The 13,769-nt window shown below is 41.4% G+C and overlaps 1 protein-coding gene across 1 annotated transcript; it reads right to left on the bottom strand.

Annotated features, from left to right (window-relative positions):
- Positions 1–867: 867 nt before the first annotated feature.
- Positions 868–11,351, bottom strand: mpv17l2 (MPV17 mitochondrial inner membrane protein like 2). Its single transcript, XM_084548546.1, has 6 exons — positions 11,124–11,351; positions 9,734–9,986; positions 9,364–9,525; positions 8,910–8,986; positions 6,609–6,737; positions 868–1,436 (listed from the first exon to the last, which is right to left on the bottom strand). Exons 2-6 carry the CDS (start codon positions 9,921–9,923, stop codon positions 1,341–1,343), a joined length of 654 nt encoding a protein of 217 aa, XP_084404672.1. The 5' UTR covers positions 9,924–9,986; positions 11,124–11,351; the 3' UTR covers positions 868–1,340.
- Positions 11,352–13,769: the final 2,418 nt, after the last annotated feature.

The raw sequence follows: 13,769 nt of genomic DNA, 5'->3' as shown, positions 1-13,769 counted from the left end.
CAGTTGAACGGTGCAGCATAAATAAAATAACAAATAACTAAATAACTGTGTATTGTCACAATTGAATTAGATATATCAGGACCTGGATGACTGCGAATCTTCACAGACATATTTCTGTGTTAAAATAGGTATAATCCAGAGATGCTAACACGTGCTAACACTGGAGTATTACATCTCAGTACATGTTGCACTGAGATAAGTTACTGTAAGCGAAACTCCCTTTGTAAACACAGCTGAGTGTAAAAAAATAACTGCACAAACAAGGATATCAGCCTATCTATTTTAAAGTTCCTGAAAGATTTCAGACTTTTTTTATTTCTTCAAAATAACAGGTTTTTAAAGTACATCATAAATATGATAATTATGATACTCTGCTTGTCAAACATTAAGCATAATCAGGGTATAAGATATGTTTTTAAATAACAGGGTGCAAAATTCAACCATAAAAATACTTAATTTAAACATGATACACAGACATCCACTTTCATGTCAACACCATTCATGCAGTTTTTCTATTACCACACAAACTGATTCATCTCTGGACCTGCCACAACTAAAGGTGCATTAGCTAGCTGGTAGAAATCCACAGTATATAAGGTTATTAATACAGTAAATCTACTGCACAGTTAAAAATAAGTCCACAGTGTATCAGGAATCAAGTTTACATGTACACATCTGTTTCTTAGAATAAAATATAGGAGCTCTTATATTTAACCATTATCCCTTAATAGAGCCACAATCATGCAATGTTAGTACCCCAAAAGGACAAATTGGTAGAGGTTATTTGGCATGAAAACGACGGTTTGCATTGGTGTATCTATTAAGGCAAAGTTTCAATGGGCTATTGTAAAAAAAAAAAAAAAAAAAAAAAAAAAAAAAAAAACATCAGTACAGATTCACAACAGCACATGAATAAAAGTACTAGAGCATTTTAACTTTTAGGTGCTGCAAGGCAACAAACACTTAATAAGGTTATAAGTTTTGGGAATGAACTGTCTGCGTTTTGAAGTTCCTACTACAGCAACTGGAACATGGGACATTCATGCTGGACAGTGCAGCAGCTGAGGGCAGTGAAACAGCTCTTCATCCCTGAACGCTCCCAGAGGAGAACACATCATTCAGACATAGACAGACAAATTGCACAGACACAGATTTAAAACTCTTCAGACACGAAGAGAAAAGTGGTCCAGCTCTTCTTCATCGTCCACAGATACTTGTAGTCAGTTTAAACTTTACCCAAACTGTTGCACTTTCCAAGGGAGGAAAAGAAGTCTGCACACATGAAATCAACAACATACATTTGCCTTTGATTAATTTCATAGCTGAGGATGAACCCTTCTCTAAGACTTCTCCTCCAGAGGTTTAGACGGTGGGAGACCTTCCTGCTGAACGTCTACAGATTTGCTGTCTGATCCCAGATCAGGGTGTTTCTCATCCTGTCAACACAACAGAAACCAGTGGACATGTCAAACAATCAATACGACCTCACTTGTGTAACTGAAGAGCAAGAAGGAAATTCAACATGAAACAACGAAGAATGAATGGACAGGGAATGGACATGGGCCTTCTGAGGGTGGCTGTGTCAGGATGCATCCTGCTCAGTTCTTCAGTTCTTTACCTTTATGGAGAAGGAGTCACACAGCAGCAGGGTAACGAACCTAAACACACCTCAAGATCAAACAAGACCGAGGAATGTTGACTGCCTTGGACTTTCCTCCACATTTGCTTTTATTTATGGGAGCAATTGAGGTCTTATACGTCATCACATCATGCTGGGATAACATGGATTATGAGGGGGGTTTTTAACTAGTGGAATCCATGCAGCTCCAGCACTGCTGTCATTTAAGTACAACAGGGGAACAGTATACTGGAATATACTGAAATGCATGTACATTTTTAATAGATTCCTATTTTCACATAAACTCTTAAGCTCAATTTTAATTTATCAATTCTAAAGTACATAATAATAATAATAATAATAATAGCTTGGACTTATATAGCGCCTTTCATAGTACCCAAGGTCGCTTAACAATGGGGGGGGGGGGGGGGGGGGGGGTCAAAGGACTTTGTGAAAAGAAATGTTTTGAGGTGCTTTTTGAACATGGGCAGGGACGGGGCAGAGCGAACATGGAGTGGTAGAGTGTTCCAGAGTGTGGGAGCATTGACAGAGAAAGCTCTGTCCCCAAAAGTCCGCAACCTGGTCCGGGGGATGGCCAGCAGGTCCTTGTCAGAGGACCGCAGGGAGCGTGACTGAGTGTAGGGGTGGAGGAGATCAGTGAGGTATTGTGGTGAGAGTCCATGGAGAGATTTGTAGGTGAGCAGGAGGATCTTGTAGGCGATGCGTGACTTGACTGGCAACCAATGAAGCTGTTGGAGAATGGGAGTGATATGCTGCCATGGCTTTGTGTGGGTTAGAACCCTGGCAGCTGAGTTCTGAACATACTGGAGTCTGCTAAGGGCCTTGGTGGGCAGTCCAGACAGGACACCATTGCAGTAGTCCAGGCGGACGGTGATGAAGGCATGGATGAGTGTCTCAGTTACTGAATGTGTGAGTGAGGGCCGGAGTCGTGAGATGCTTCTGAGGTGGTAGAAGGCAGACTTGGTGACACTGTTAATGTGAGACCTGAAGGAGAGAGTGGAGTCCAGGATAACACCCAGGTTGCGCACCTCAGTAGATGGGGAGATGGAGCAGCCATCCACGACCAGGGCCAGGTCTCCAATTTTCCTGAGCAGTGGTGCAGGGGCCACCACCATGAGCTCTGTCTTGTTACTGTTAAGTTTGAGTAGGTTTGTGGTCATCCATGATTTGAGTTCCTGCAGGCAGTTGACAAGTTGTGTGGGTGGGATATTTATAAAATTAGCGCAAAACAGAAGTATCCTCAGACTTTCAGAATCAGAATCAGAATCAGAATCAGAATAGACTTTATTGCCAAGCATGATCGTACATACAAGGAATTTGCTTTGGTGTTGTTACGCCTAAAATAAAATAAAATAAAATAAAATAAAATAAAATATAGAAACTATATTATAGAATAAATATAGAAACTTGCTCTCAGATATGTAAACATAAAAATACAACAAAATACAAAAATATATACACAGTATATATATGTATATGTATATTCCACCAGAACATTTACTGTGGGATGGTAGTGGGTTTGATGTGTTCATGGGGGGGGCTTGGCATTGTTCAGCAGACGCACTGCGGATGGGAAAAAACTGTTCGCCATGCGAGTGGTCCTGCACTCGATGGATCGCAGCCGTCTGCCAGAGGGGAGTCTGTTGAATAGTCCGTGTCCAGGATGAGAGGGATCAGCCACAATCTTAGCTGCACGCTTCAGAGTCCTGGAAGCGTCCAGCTCGTCGAGAGACTTCAGACTGCAGCCAATCACCTTCTCTGCAGAGCGAATGACACGCTGCAGTTTGCTCTTGTCCTTAGCAGAGGCTGCAGCATACCAGGTGGTGATGGAGTTGGTGAGGATGGACTCAATGATGGCAGTGTAGAAGTGAACCATCATTGTCTTTGGCAGGTTGAATTTCTTCAGCTGCCGCAGGAAGTACATCCTCTGCTGTGCTTTTTTAATTAGGGCGCTGATGTTCAGCTCCCATTTGAGGTCCTGGGAGATGATGGTGCCCAGGAAACGGAAGGAGTCCACAGCGTTGACTGTAGAGTCACACAGGATGATGGGGAGGAGTGGGGCTGTGTTCTTCCTGTAGTCCATGATCATCTCCACTGTCTTGGAGGCGTTCAGCTCCAGGTTATGGCGGCTGCACCAAGTCACCAAGCGGTCAATCTCCAATCTGTAGGCTCTCTCATCTCCACCTGAGATGAGCCCGATGAGGGTGGTGTCATCCGCAAACTTCAGGAGCTTGACAGACTCGTGACTGGAGGTGCAGCTGTTGGTATACAGGGAGAAGAGCAGAGGAGAAAGGACACAGCCTTGAGGGGAACCTGTGCTGATGGTACGGGAGTCTGAGATGTGTTTTCCCAGCCTCACATGCTGCCTCCTGTCAGACAGGAAGTCTGTGATCCACCTGCAGATGGAGTCAGGCACGGTCAGCTGGGAGAGTTTGTCCTGTAGTAGAGATGGAACGACCGTGTTGAAGGCCGAGCTGAAATCCACAAACAGGACCCTGGCATATGATCTGGGGGAGTCCAGGTGCTGGAGGATGAGGTGGAGGGACAGGTTGACAGCGTCATCCACAGATCTGTTTGATCTGTAGGCGAACTGCAGGGGGTCCAGGAATGGGTCTGTTAAGTCCTTGAGGTGTGAAAGCACAAGGCGTTCAAAAGACTTCATCACAACCGATGTCAGGGCAACAGGGCGGAAGTCATGGAGTCCAGTAGTCCTTGGCTTTTTGGGGACTGGGATGATGGTGGAGACCTTGAAGCAAGCTGGCACGTGACATGACTTCAGTGAGATGTTGAATATATCCGTGAACACTGAAGACAGCTGATCAGCACAGTGCTTCAAGGTGGATGGAGACACAGCGTCTGGTCCAGCAGCCTTGCGGGGGTTCTGCCTCGTAAACAGCCTCTTCACGTCCTTCTCCAGGATGGTGAGAGGTGAGATGGAGGGGGGAGGTTCTGAGACCACCGGCTGTGAAGGAGCCTTGGCCACTGTTGTTGTCGGGGAGGAGGGGGGCACTGGTGTGAGGGCCTGTGAGGTTTCACAGATACCAGTGCTGGTGGGAGAGGTGTCATCGTGGGGGGTGGTGGACGTGGTACTGTCCCATTGTCTTTCAAAGCGGCAGAAGTATTCATTCAGGTTGTTGGCCAGGCGTGAGTCGTTCACAGAGTGGGGGGGTTTGGGCTTGTAGTCGGTGATGTTCTTGAAGCCCCTCCAGACAGAGCTCGAGTCGTTGGCTGCAAACTGGCTCTGCAGCTTTTCTGAGTACTGTCGTTTAGCTTCCCTCACCGCTTTGCTAAACTTGTACTTTGACTCTTTGAATTTCTCTCTGTCTCCACTCCTGAATGCCTTCTCCTTCTCCAACCTGAGGTGCCTGAGTCTGGCTGTGAACCAGGGTTTGTCATTGTTATAACTCACCCTGGTGCGTGTTGGAATACAGCAGTCCTCACAGAAGCTGATGTATGATGTCACTGCTTCTGTGTACTCATCCAAACTGTTTGTTGCCGCCTTGAAAGTGTCCCAGTCAGTACAGTTCAAACATGCCCTTAAGCGGTCCACAGCTTCACTGGTCCACATCTTAGATGTCCTCACAGCAGGTTTACAGAGTTTAAGTTTCTGTCTATATGCTGGAATCAGGTGGATCATGACATGGTCCGATTCGCCCAGTGGCGCACGGGGGACAGCGTGATTTTTGGATTTTTGGATTTTTGGATTTTTGGATCTCACTGTGTATTGTTTTCGAGATGATCCAAGTTAGTGGCAGCATTTTTAAATGTAACATTCATTATGACAAAAATATATATATAAAAAAAATAAAAAATAAATAAAATAATATAAATAAAATAAATACAATGCCTGGCCAAAAAAAGAGCCGCCACCAAAAAAAGGTCATACACTCTAATTTTTCGTTGGATCGCCTTTATCTTTGATTACAGCACGCATTCGCTGTGGCATTGTTTCGATAAGCTTCTGCAATGTCACCAGATTTATTTCCATCCAGTGTTGCATTCATTTTTCACCAAGATCTTGTATTGATGATGGGAGAGTCTGACCACTGCACAAAGCCTTCTCCAGCACATCCCAAAGATTAAGATCTGGACTCTGTGGTGGCCAATGCATGTGTGAAAATTATGTCTCATGCTCCCTGAACCACTCTTTACCTATTTGAGCCCCATGAATCCTGGCACCGTCATCTTGGAATATGCCCATGCCATCAGGGAAGAAAAATTATGGAATAACCTGGTCATTCAGTATATTCAGGTAGTCAGCTGACCTCATTCTTTGGACACATAATGTTGCTGAACCTAGACCTGAGCAACTGCAGCAACCCCAGATCATAGCACTGCCCCCACAGGCTTGTACAGTAGGCACTAGGAATGATGGGTGCACTGCATCACTTCATCTGCCTCTCTTCTTACCCTGATGCGATGGTTCCTCAATTTCCCTGTTTTAATAATGCATTGGACAGTTCTTAATCCAGTTTTAGTAGTTTCTACAATCTCCTTAGATGTTTTCTCTGCTTGATGCATGGCAATGATTTGACTCTTCTCAAACAGACTAACATCTTTTCCACGACCACAGGATGTGTCTTTAGACATGGTTGTTTAAGAAATGAGAAGCTACTCATTGGATCAGTTGGGGTTAAATAACTTGTTGCCAGCTGAAGGATAATCACCCATGCAGTAATTATCCAATAGGAGGCTCATATCTGTTTGCTTAGTTAAATCCAGGTGGTGACTTTTTTTTTGGCCAGGCAGTGTATATACTATAGAGAAACCTTGAGACAGATTATTATTCAGCATTCACATGATTTAGCTTCATAGAAGCACAGTAATAATTACACCCAGGTCTATTCTTAAAAATGCTCCTAATCATGTGTGTACATACATTTGATTATTATTAAACTTTATACATTTTATATAAAGGCCCATAGGGTTAAAAAATGTAACATAAAACCTTCCTGTGACGCAGACTTACTCTGTGTTTGAGGTAGGAGAGGTAGGTGTCCCACCCTAAGGTGATGAAGTTGATGTACACAACACGATATTTGGGGGAGAGGAAGTAGAAGTTGATCATCTGAGCAGCAGGCCAAACGCACCAGTCCGCCTGTCAGCAAGGGTAACGGAGATTAGCATAAACAAACAAGGATGAATTACCCAACGCAAACATCGTTAAAGCTGAGATGAGAGGCGGGATGTCTGCTCCATCTTCTGGGAAATCAACACAAGGCAGAACGCTGGAACTGGCTACGACTGGGTGGCTGTGTTTGCGATCTGTTACATTTGGCTGGCGAGCAACCAAGCTTTCTGCTTCTATAAATTCACTGAATGGAGAACAAGCAAGCTTCGTAAAAAAAAAAAGTAAAAATACATTTACTTGCCACTTCATTAGGTACACTAGTGAATAGAAATGCATTAAAATATAACAGCCCTCCACCAGATCTTCGCTTCATGAATGTTATAATGTTGAGTTCATGCTGAAACATCATCAGAGAGGTGGTAATTCAACTTTTCTAGGATGTAGCTTGTATTGCTGTTCACACAAAAGTGGTTCTACTTTTTAGCCAAGGCCACTGACTAAAAATGGGGTTGGGGTCGACAGTACTACAAACCATAGCCTCCAAAATAAAAAAACTAAATTGAATCGACAGCTCTGTCGTATATTTTAAACCAGGGGTGGCAACACTTTTTTGGCGAGCTATTTTTACAATTCAAAAATAGTCCTATGGGAAAGACAGTAATTTTGAGTAGTTGTTGTTATTGTTGTTGTGCATGGCTGTAAATTTATGCTGCTGAACTGAAGGGCGTTTTGCTATGAAACGCAAATACAGAAGATGAACGTCGTCTTGTTCGTTCTGGACGTACAACAGATAGATGAAAAACATGCATCCGCACTCCCTTGCGCGATCTACCGGTTCATCGGATGGACGTATTGGGTGCCTCTGCGTCAACTGATGCGGAATACCAAAACCTTTATGAAGCTAAGATTTAGTGCAGGACAGTTATAATAGAATAACTTTGATTTCATTAGTGTACCTAACAAAATGGCAAGTGAATGTATTATTTAATCTTAAAAGTTAAACTCATGTTACAGCTAAACACAACAACTAAAAATTGACACAGTGGATAATGCAGCCATGAGATATTTTTAAATTATTCTTTCGACACACACCAGTTGCAGAAGAGAAGTGAGTGTGAAATAAACACAACCTTTACAAAGTCCTTGTATGTTCTGTACGATGCGTAACATTGTCGTGCCTGTATGTTATCTGAACCCAGTGTTTATTTGTTAAGGTTTTCTTAATAAGCCTGTTGAAAGAAGATACTTTGACTTGTCACAGTAGGAAAAGCACAGATGTATTAATGATGGCTCAGTTCCATTAAGTGTTTCAGTGGCTGCGTTAACATATACACTAATGTTCCAGTAATAATAACAATCAATAACAGCCCAATCAGAATACAATGCCTCATGTTACTACCTCACTCAGTACAGACGAAGGTTGGGTTGTGTAAACCTTCAGTAATCCATTCAATAGGAAAATATTTGCTCATTATTTTTGCCCCACACGAGATCAACATGAAAGGATGAAAGGTTTCAGGAGGGACAGAGACACGAAATGCTGTGTGTGTTTTTATCGTATTTTATGTGCCACAATAATATGAATGAATGAATGAATGAAGTCAGAATAAACTTAGGCAGCACAGTTGAAAACGTAGGTCCGTTTTGGTCACCTTCTATTTAATAAAGACGGAGAAGTCAGTAAATTGGGTAAAACTGTTCTAGTCTTATATTTTGTGTTATGTTATATTCTGATTAATAACTTGGGGCATGTAAATGCTTTTATCTCATCGATTATTTTATTCAGAGCAATGCAAAAGGTGTTTCCTAATCAGAATGTGAACCAGAATAAACGACTACAGGGCCTCCGCTATATGGGGGGCAGCCATCATAAATACATGTGCGCTTACCCTACTGTGACCACTCAAAATATCTTCTGTGAAACAGGTATGTTTGTTCATGTGACAACAATGCCATTCAAATTTTCCCACTAACTAATGTGTCCCAAAAGCACAAAGGATTGTTGATGATGTGGTAAATTTTATTTCTCCACATCTGGAAAGCTGAGCAGAACAAAATCAATCAATCTATTAGGTTTTCCCCTTGTGTTTATAGCACTGACAAAGCAGTTACGTTGAGTTGCAGCTATAAATGTAGAATATTTGGTTAAGAACAAATAAGAATGTGTGATGTAGGCCAGACCATGACAGCTGAACTTGCCTTGTAAAATTCCCAGAACTTGTCGGTGAACTCCGCCCATCCTTCAGATAAACTGTGTCCCTCCAGCAGACCCATACCTGCGATAAACAAAGTTGTCTGTCAGATGTGCGTCAGAGCCACGTTTATTAAGATCAACCAGAAGGCCAGGAAGGGTACTGAACTCTTATAAAACGTGGCTCACAGTCGCTATGAAAACGTACAAAGGCTTTATCATTGGAGACCTTTGAACCCCACACACCTCTGGTTAAAGCATACGTCTTTTGTTTTACCTCACCCACGTCTTTAAATACAACCTTTGACTCTGTACACGCAGTCTTACGTGTGTGTGTGTGTGTGTGCGCGTGCGTGTGTGTGTGTCACTAAGAAACTACTGATGTGCTCACACCCAGATGTCAGGTGTGTATGTGTGCACTGTTGGAGAGGGCCAGCTTGGTGACAATTAACCCCTTCTCACCTAAAAAGTACCAGATCCCCAACGTTGGTGAGGCGACCATCTGGTCCACCAGCACCTTCTTGCTCAAGATCCCCAGAGCTTTGCCCACGTACACTCTGTCCAGCCAACCGTACCAGTAGTGCAGCACTGGGCCCATGGAGCAGCCCACCACAAACATGCGACCTGTACAGTGAATTAAGGGGAGAAGATTGAATTAATTTCAGCAAATATGAGAAAGTTGAATGAAGATCAAAAACAGGTATAAGTGTTTGATTAACAACACAGCTCTAAAACATGATAAGCACTCATAGTGAACCAAACACAGCCCGTGCTCTCGTGTACAGATTTTACATTAATATCTATTTATGACACGTCCACTTCTCCCTCTCACCTGTCCTTGTCCAGTCTCGGACTCTGCCCGGCTCCCTGCGGTTCTCTCGAGTCTGCTGCAGGATGTCTCCCAGAGACAGCATGACCCCTCCGCTCAGCGTGTTGGTGAGCAGCAGGTACCGACCCTGGAATAGAGGCCTCCAGAAGAACCGTATGCGCACCAGAAAATCTTTACCCGCCCGGGGAAGCATGACGTTTGTACCGCAGAGAGAGTGCTTGGCATCTGCAGAAGAAAAACAGCTCTCCGTCTCTTTCTGTATGTGAAGGATTAAAAAAAAAAAAAAAAAGTATAAAAAGTTCCCTTTGACTCACTACCAGGAAATGCATTTTAAATGATTTGATTGTCTTTTATGCTAGCCAGCTGGACAAATTTACGAATTGTTAATTTTAAAAAGCTCTGGCTGGAAAATCTGTGTCCAGTCTGTGTACACATCTTATTTATTTATTTAATTTTTTTGAGCTTTTGTGCCTTTATGTTTGTGGTCTTCAAGGATTACACATATTTGTATTTTCTTTTACCTACATAATTCATTCATTCACTATGTATCGGCCCAGGGACGATTTTCTCCTACGCAGATATCCAGTTGCATCTACAGGCCCATTAAGTACTTGGCCAGTGACAACTCCACTTCCCAGACCAATACAAACAGGATTAACAAGTGTGGGTTCAGAGGGAGAGAATGATGGCGCAAACCATTCATAATCTCAAAGGAGACAGCTGTGATTACATTTGCTTAAGTGTCCAAATATTGTTTTGGACAGCAGGAGTGTCAAAATAAAAGTAAGCACACACACAGACACACACACTCTCTCGCTCTCTCTCAAAGGCACAAAATAACATCATAAAAACAACGATCTGCTCTGATATTTAAAACTGCAAATTGTGTTTGTTGCGGCCATTGCTTCTATTGTGTAGACACTGTTTATAATGTATTTAGACACTTTTAAACAAATATAGCAACTACAAAACAACTACAAAAACTATCAAGAGGCTAATTTGATCACCCCGTCTATCCAATGCATTGTTTTATTGTGATTAAGGCATCTATTTTCATAGTTTCGTCTGTGACTGGGTGAATTAAGAGCTGGTGATGCCTTCACGTTCATATCCCAACTGCCACTTTAGCTAACCCTTAGCCGTTAGCTAGCAGTCAGACAACCCGGCTAATTTAAAGCAGAATAAACATATCGGCTTTCCTGACTACGGAACATAACCGTTTAATGAACCGCTTTCTATTTACCACGGCCCACGTGTTGACATTGACCGGTGGTTACACTATTCACATTCAATTTCATAATGACTCTGGTGAACAGCACATGCAACAAACCAACCGATGAGAGACGAGTCTGAGCCGGTGTTGTGTCGGACTCTGACGTACGTTTCCCCTTACCTTAACTAAACAAAACACTTTCAATATTTCCACGTATGTCTGCTACATGTGCTCATAAATCCATAAACCCCTAATGTATGGAGGTAAACAGAGCTCTTACGGAAGGGAACTAAAAGAAAGATCTCAGTAAAGTGACAGTGAGTCTGAGCGCCCCCTGCTGGCGGGGAGGATCAGACAACACTACTCAATGTGTGCGCCCCCTGCTGGTTTGGAGGAACTACAGCCCCATTTCAAATATAATACCTCTTAACAGATAACAAATATTTAACACATTAAAATAACACATTAAAATATATTATAGACATATGAATGAGCATAATTTTCCAACTACATTTTATAGTATTGCAGCTACATTTTGCTATGTAATTGGATATAACATACAAATAAATATAAACATTAGAAAAATGAATATACTGTACCTGTATAATCACCCTAGTCATGGTGCCCACAGTAAGAGTTGCAGTTACTCAGAGTCACATTAATAAACATTTCACTTAAAGTAGAGTGAAACCGGTGTTTTTGCTTTTCTGCTTCTAATTTTGGACCAAAACCCAAATTATATCTATGTCACTCTGTTTACATATAGATATGCAAAAGTGTGTTAATAGTACAGTAAAACTTTATATAACTTTTTAATTCATAATTTAAAGTGTAGTTTTATCTAGGGATCCATGAAACCAGAGTATTTATTCATCACTGATGCTAAAACCTAAATTATTCCTCAATATAATTCTTAAAATGTGCATTTTCTATAATATCTCTGCCATGTTCATGTTATAATTATCTGTTTTGTGCGTTTGAGTGACTGTGATAGTGATTTATTTTGAATCCTTAGAGGTTCTCTATGATGATAATTCACTTGCAATTAGCCTATATCTTTGCACTAACCATCCTAAGACCAGTGTCCGTTATTAGGTGGAGATGGCAGCAGTGCTTACTGCTGACCGTTCTGATCAATAATTCAGTCTCTCCGGCAGGGCTCATCAATAATAAACGACCGGTTCAGTATTTGAGATGGACTGTTTCAGGACAATCGTTGCGGTTCCGGATTCGCCAGAAGGACCGTCAATCATCCGCGCCGCCTTTCAAGTCCCGCCCTCCTGTCATTCATTCAACGTCATTTGAGTAGTAATCGCGGCGTTGCCGAAAGACCGGATATTTAAGTTCCTTTCAAGATAAAACCGATGAGTCGCTCACGTTTAAACCTTTGAAGTGAAACTCCGTCGATTATATGCATAAAAATCTGAAGATTTGATTAAAGATTTACAAATGTGATGATCCGTTGGTTTAATTTAAGTTCAAAACATAAATAAAATAAAAAATAAATAAAATCTGAAAAATATATATTGCATGGTGTCACTTTTGGCTCTGAATAAAACTGTGAGGATGTTTTTGATCTTGTCCATACAATTAAACAATCAATTAGATTATTAAATTGCAATTTTAATGGCAGTCATGCACAAACTGCTTCAAAATTACCAATGTCAATCGAATGATATTATACCCATAGTGTATGGACTTGTAATGGAGCAATTTTGCTATGTGGAGTAAGGAATCTGAATACAGGAAGTAACTTTATTTATTTAATTAACTCATTTAGTGAAACTTAGAAGACAATTGAATCAGGTTCTCTTTTGAATGTCCCTACAGTAAAACACTGTAGTATCAGAAAATGTAGGGTAGGAAACAAACATGTCAACATGTATCTTCAGAAACTTCTTGAATTATCTGATTTTTTTTTTAAAGTCACCAATATTTCACAATAGTTGTTGTTTTTTCAGTTGAATATTTTTTTTATTTTCATTTTTTTATTATTATTTTTATGGCAGAACCATTTTAAGTGGCTTTTATTTTGGACTTGGTAGCCGGAAGTTGTGGCGTGCAGCCTTTCTGACTTGACAGACAGTGGTGGTGTTTCTGCGGGTGCTTGGACGCGGTGGATAGCAGCCGGATAGAAATCTATAAAGGTTGGTTTTCCTTTCTTTAATTTTCTTGTGCATTGACATGAAATCTCCCATTTATATTTAAATGCGCCACAATCTATATTTAATATTCGTTTTAAACACCGTGAGAAGGATTTCAGGCTCAAGAAGCTTTGATAGCCTGTAAGATGCGCTCTCTAACAGCTGTTTCCATTGTGAAAACCAGAAAAACCGTCATAGATGTAGCATGTAAAATGATTCGAGGTGTGTGTGTGGATGGATGAAAGCTGCTTCTGCTGCTTTAGTGCATCTCTGGTTTGACTCGGGGCCTGTCCTGCAGGAAAAGGCGTTTCACACCGTCCGATGGTTTAGATGAAGAAAATGGGGCAGGAACAATGGAATAAAACACAAACATTCATGGTGCAAACTGGACGACAGCGATCAGATCTTATTTTTGAACGGAATGCATTGAATTATCAGTCAATTTATGATAACGATTAAGTGAGTATAATTAATTTGATTCCCATGCAGTGTCCTCTAATCTAATATTAGTCTAAATATCGTGAAGATTATTGGAATATTGTTGGTTTTTAATTCAAAAACATTGGCTCAAATTTAGGACTGTTGTGTTCTTGTGTTGGGCTGAAACATTTAGTCAGATTTAATGTTTGCCTCCATAAACATTTTATGTCCATTCATTCATATTTTGAAGAAAATATGAACT

Source organism: Chelon labrosus, assembly GCF_963514085.1.
Source record: "Chelon labrosus genome assembly, chromosome: 7".
Classification (NCBI taxonomy): Eukaryota; Metazoa; Chordata; class Actinopteri; order Mugiliformes; family Mugilidae; genus Chelon; species Chelon labrosus.
Note: the sequence above shows the minus strand (reverse complement) of the source record. Positions and strands in the feature narration are given on the sequence as shown.

What these genes read in the sequence shown, in the direction of transcription:
- mpv17l2 (XM_084548546.1), bottom strand. Translation starts at nt 9,923, where the DNA reads ATGCTTCCCCGGGCGGGTAAAGATTTTCTGGTGCGCATACGGTTCTTC. An exon ending in CCGAGACTGGACAAGGACAG is followed by an intron (nt 9,526 to 9,733) that starts GTGAGAGGGAGA and finishes TTCACTGTACAG; the next exon opens with GTCGCATGTTTGTGGTGGGC. An exon ending in TCTCCTACCTCAAACACAGA is followed by an intron (nt 1,437 to 6,608) that starts GTAAGTCTGCGT and finishes TTGTGTTGACAG; the next exon opens with GATGAGAAACACCCTGATCT.